This window comes from Pundamilia nyererei, unplaced genomic scaffold, assembly GCF_000239375.1.
Source record: "Pundamilia nyererei isolate P.nyererei 1_Seehausen unplaced genomic scaffold, PunNye1.0 scaffold00003, whole genome shotgun sequence".
In the NCBI taxonomy this organism is placed as follows: domain Eukaryota; kingdom Metazoa; phylum Chordata; class Actinopteri; order Cichliformes; family Cichlidae; genus Pundamilia; species Pundamilia nyererei.
The window spans coordinates 6,507,758-6,509,961 of NW_005187404.1; the positions used below are offsets into that span (position 1 = coordinate 6,507,758).

The 2,204-nt window shown below is 39.5% G+C and overlaps 1 protein-coding gene across 2 annotated transcripts in view; it reads right to left on the reverse strand.

Moving 5' to 3' along the window:
- Nucleotides 1-2,204, reverse strand: part of elna (elastin a) — a 52,940-nt gene that overhangs the window by 14,406 nt on the left and 36,330 nt on the right. For both annotated transcript variants that reach the window (XM_005720810.2, XM_013911148.1), the window contains exons 21-28: nt 1,699-1,770; nt 1,558-1,584; nt 1,278-1,376; nt 1,148-1,186; nt 778-879; nt 564-590; nt 426-458; nt 106-189 (exon numbers count right to left, since the gene is read on the reverse strand). In XM_005720810.2, coding sequence (XP_005720867.1) covers nt 106-189; nt 426-458; nt 564-590; nt 778-879; nt 1,148-1,186; nt 1,278-1,376; nt 1,558-1,584; nt 1,699-1,770 — 483 coding nt within the window. The remainder of the gene's footprint in view (nt 1-105; nt 190-425; nt 459-563; nt 591-777; nt 880-1,147; nt 1,187-1,277; nt 1,377-1,557; nt 1,585-1,698; nt 1,771-2,204) is intronic.

Consider the following 2,204-nt stretch of genomic DNA (forward strand, 5'->3'; position numbering starts at 1 on the left):
CAAACAAACAAACAAACAAACAAACAAACAAACAAACAAACAAACAAACAAACAAACAAACAAACAAACAAACAAACAAACAAGAAGCTGTACTCTAAGCTTTACCTGGTTTTCCAGGAACTAATTGACCAGGTACAACAGAGCCATTTGGAAAACTGACAGGTGTGTATGGAGTCACTCCTGGAACTACTGCAATGATACAACATTTTAAATTCATCCAAATTCTGTCTATAATTTGCCAGAACCCTAACTTGTTTCCCATCATGACATGGACCCTGATACCTGATGTCATTGGTGGATGAAGCTTTACTCCAGTTGACTGTAATTGGCTGTGATTTGGTATTTTATCTTTTAACCAACTTCTGCATCTTTGCATCTTTATTATAAAACAATGTAGCTTTTTCTATTAGTTTTGAGGTTCTTACCGTATTTTGGTGCTTTTGCTCCAACTGGAAATCCTGTGTAAAAACACAATGTCATTAATACTCATATCATGACATTGTTTGATGTTAGTTGAATTCTATAATCACACTCAATGGCTGTTTGGTGTTTTCATGCAGTACCTCCAGGTAGACCTCCAGTTCCAACTCCTAATCAAAAGAACCAGAACCAGCTGCATCATTAATTTGCAACTAAGACAATATAAAAATTTATAGAAATGATTAAGTGAAAAATGCTTGAAGTGACAGAAAACTGCACTCTTTCTCTCAGAATCATCAAGGAAATGTGTCCAATATTTTGCAGCACTCATATGCTTGTGTGGTCGTTTCACCGTACCGTATTTAGCAGCTTTTGCGGCGGGGGAGTACGGTCCACCTGCAACTCCTCCAATAGGAACTCCTCCAGGTCCTAGCCCTGTTCCGGCTCCTCCAGGAACTCCTACATTAGTGCAGGTGGTACAATTAGTTCAAGTATTAAAATCTAAAGTGAAGTTAGATTAATGAGTGAGAATACATTCATGCCCGAGGAAATATTTCTCAACGTGCAGGATTTATGCAGTTTTATACTTATTTCTGCCTCCTACGTTTTTCAGCAGGGGAGTGTGATCCACGTACTGCTGCTAATACAGTTTAGTATTTCTCTCCATATTGCATTGGTGTTATTTTCATCATATTATTCTAGAGTGCAATCAAAACAAAAGCCTTACCATACTTTGGTGGTTTGACTCCAGCACCACCTCCAAAACCTGTAAGAAACCAAACAAAGCTTGCTGCTGAATTATCACAAACGACAGAGAAGAAGTTCTTTTAAAAAACCCCAAACCTTTAGCGACTTACCACCCAATCCACCACCAGGGACTACCTGTCCTGTTCCCCCTGGGAAAACCCCTCCTCCTCCTGGGACAACCCCTCCTCCTAGGCCTGCTCCTGGCACTCCTATAAAATGTGTCAGCACAGCTTTAACAAACCAAATTAAATCCAATATTGCATTAAAGGCACAACCTTTAACAAAAACTGTATCACTGGATTTATGTATTAAAATGTTGATAGACTTGTACAGGTGGAATACGTTTGGCAAATATTATGAGGTACCAAACTGTGAATATCAAAGTCTCACCATATTTAGGAGGTTTGGCTGCCAAAGCTGCACCAAAGTAAAGACAAAAGGTAAGATTATCAGGACAACGTGAATAAGATTGAAAAATATAATTGAATCCTTGAAATATCTAAAAATATTATGTCCACGTGGCATGCTTACATCCATATCCTGGTAAAAATCCTCCTCCACCACCTCCACGAACACCTGGAATAAACCCTCCACCACCTTGACCTTTAAGGAAAAATATAATTATTTGGTCTGGAATTGTTTTTCTTTTTTTCATTTATTTAAATGATATGATGGTATTTAAACTCAGGGCCCTGCTGGCTTCAGGGAGAGACTCTGCCAACCGTCAGCGAGGATGGCTTCTCTCCCCAAGCCTGGATTTCTGTTCTTTTTTGATTAAAGGTTGTCAGCCACCGCTCACTGTTTCTCTGCAGGCTTTATTAAATGGAAACTTCCACGACAAATTGTTAGATCATATTAATAATCAAGGCTGGGCGAGGGAGGTGTTTTTCTTTCTGTCTTTTTTCTAGGAAGAGGAGCAGATGCTAGATGAGGTCAAACGTGAACGGAGAGAGGAGAAGATCCGAAGGAAATGGCAGGACCGCCATGTCACTTCCCAGCGGAAAAGAGTCTTACTAATACATGTTTTTGTTGTGGAA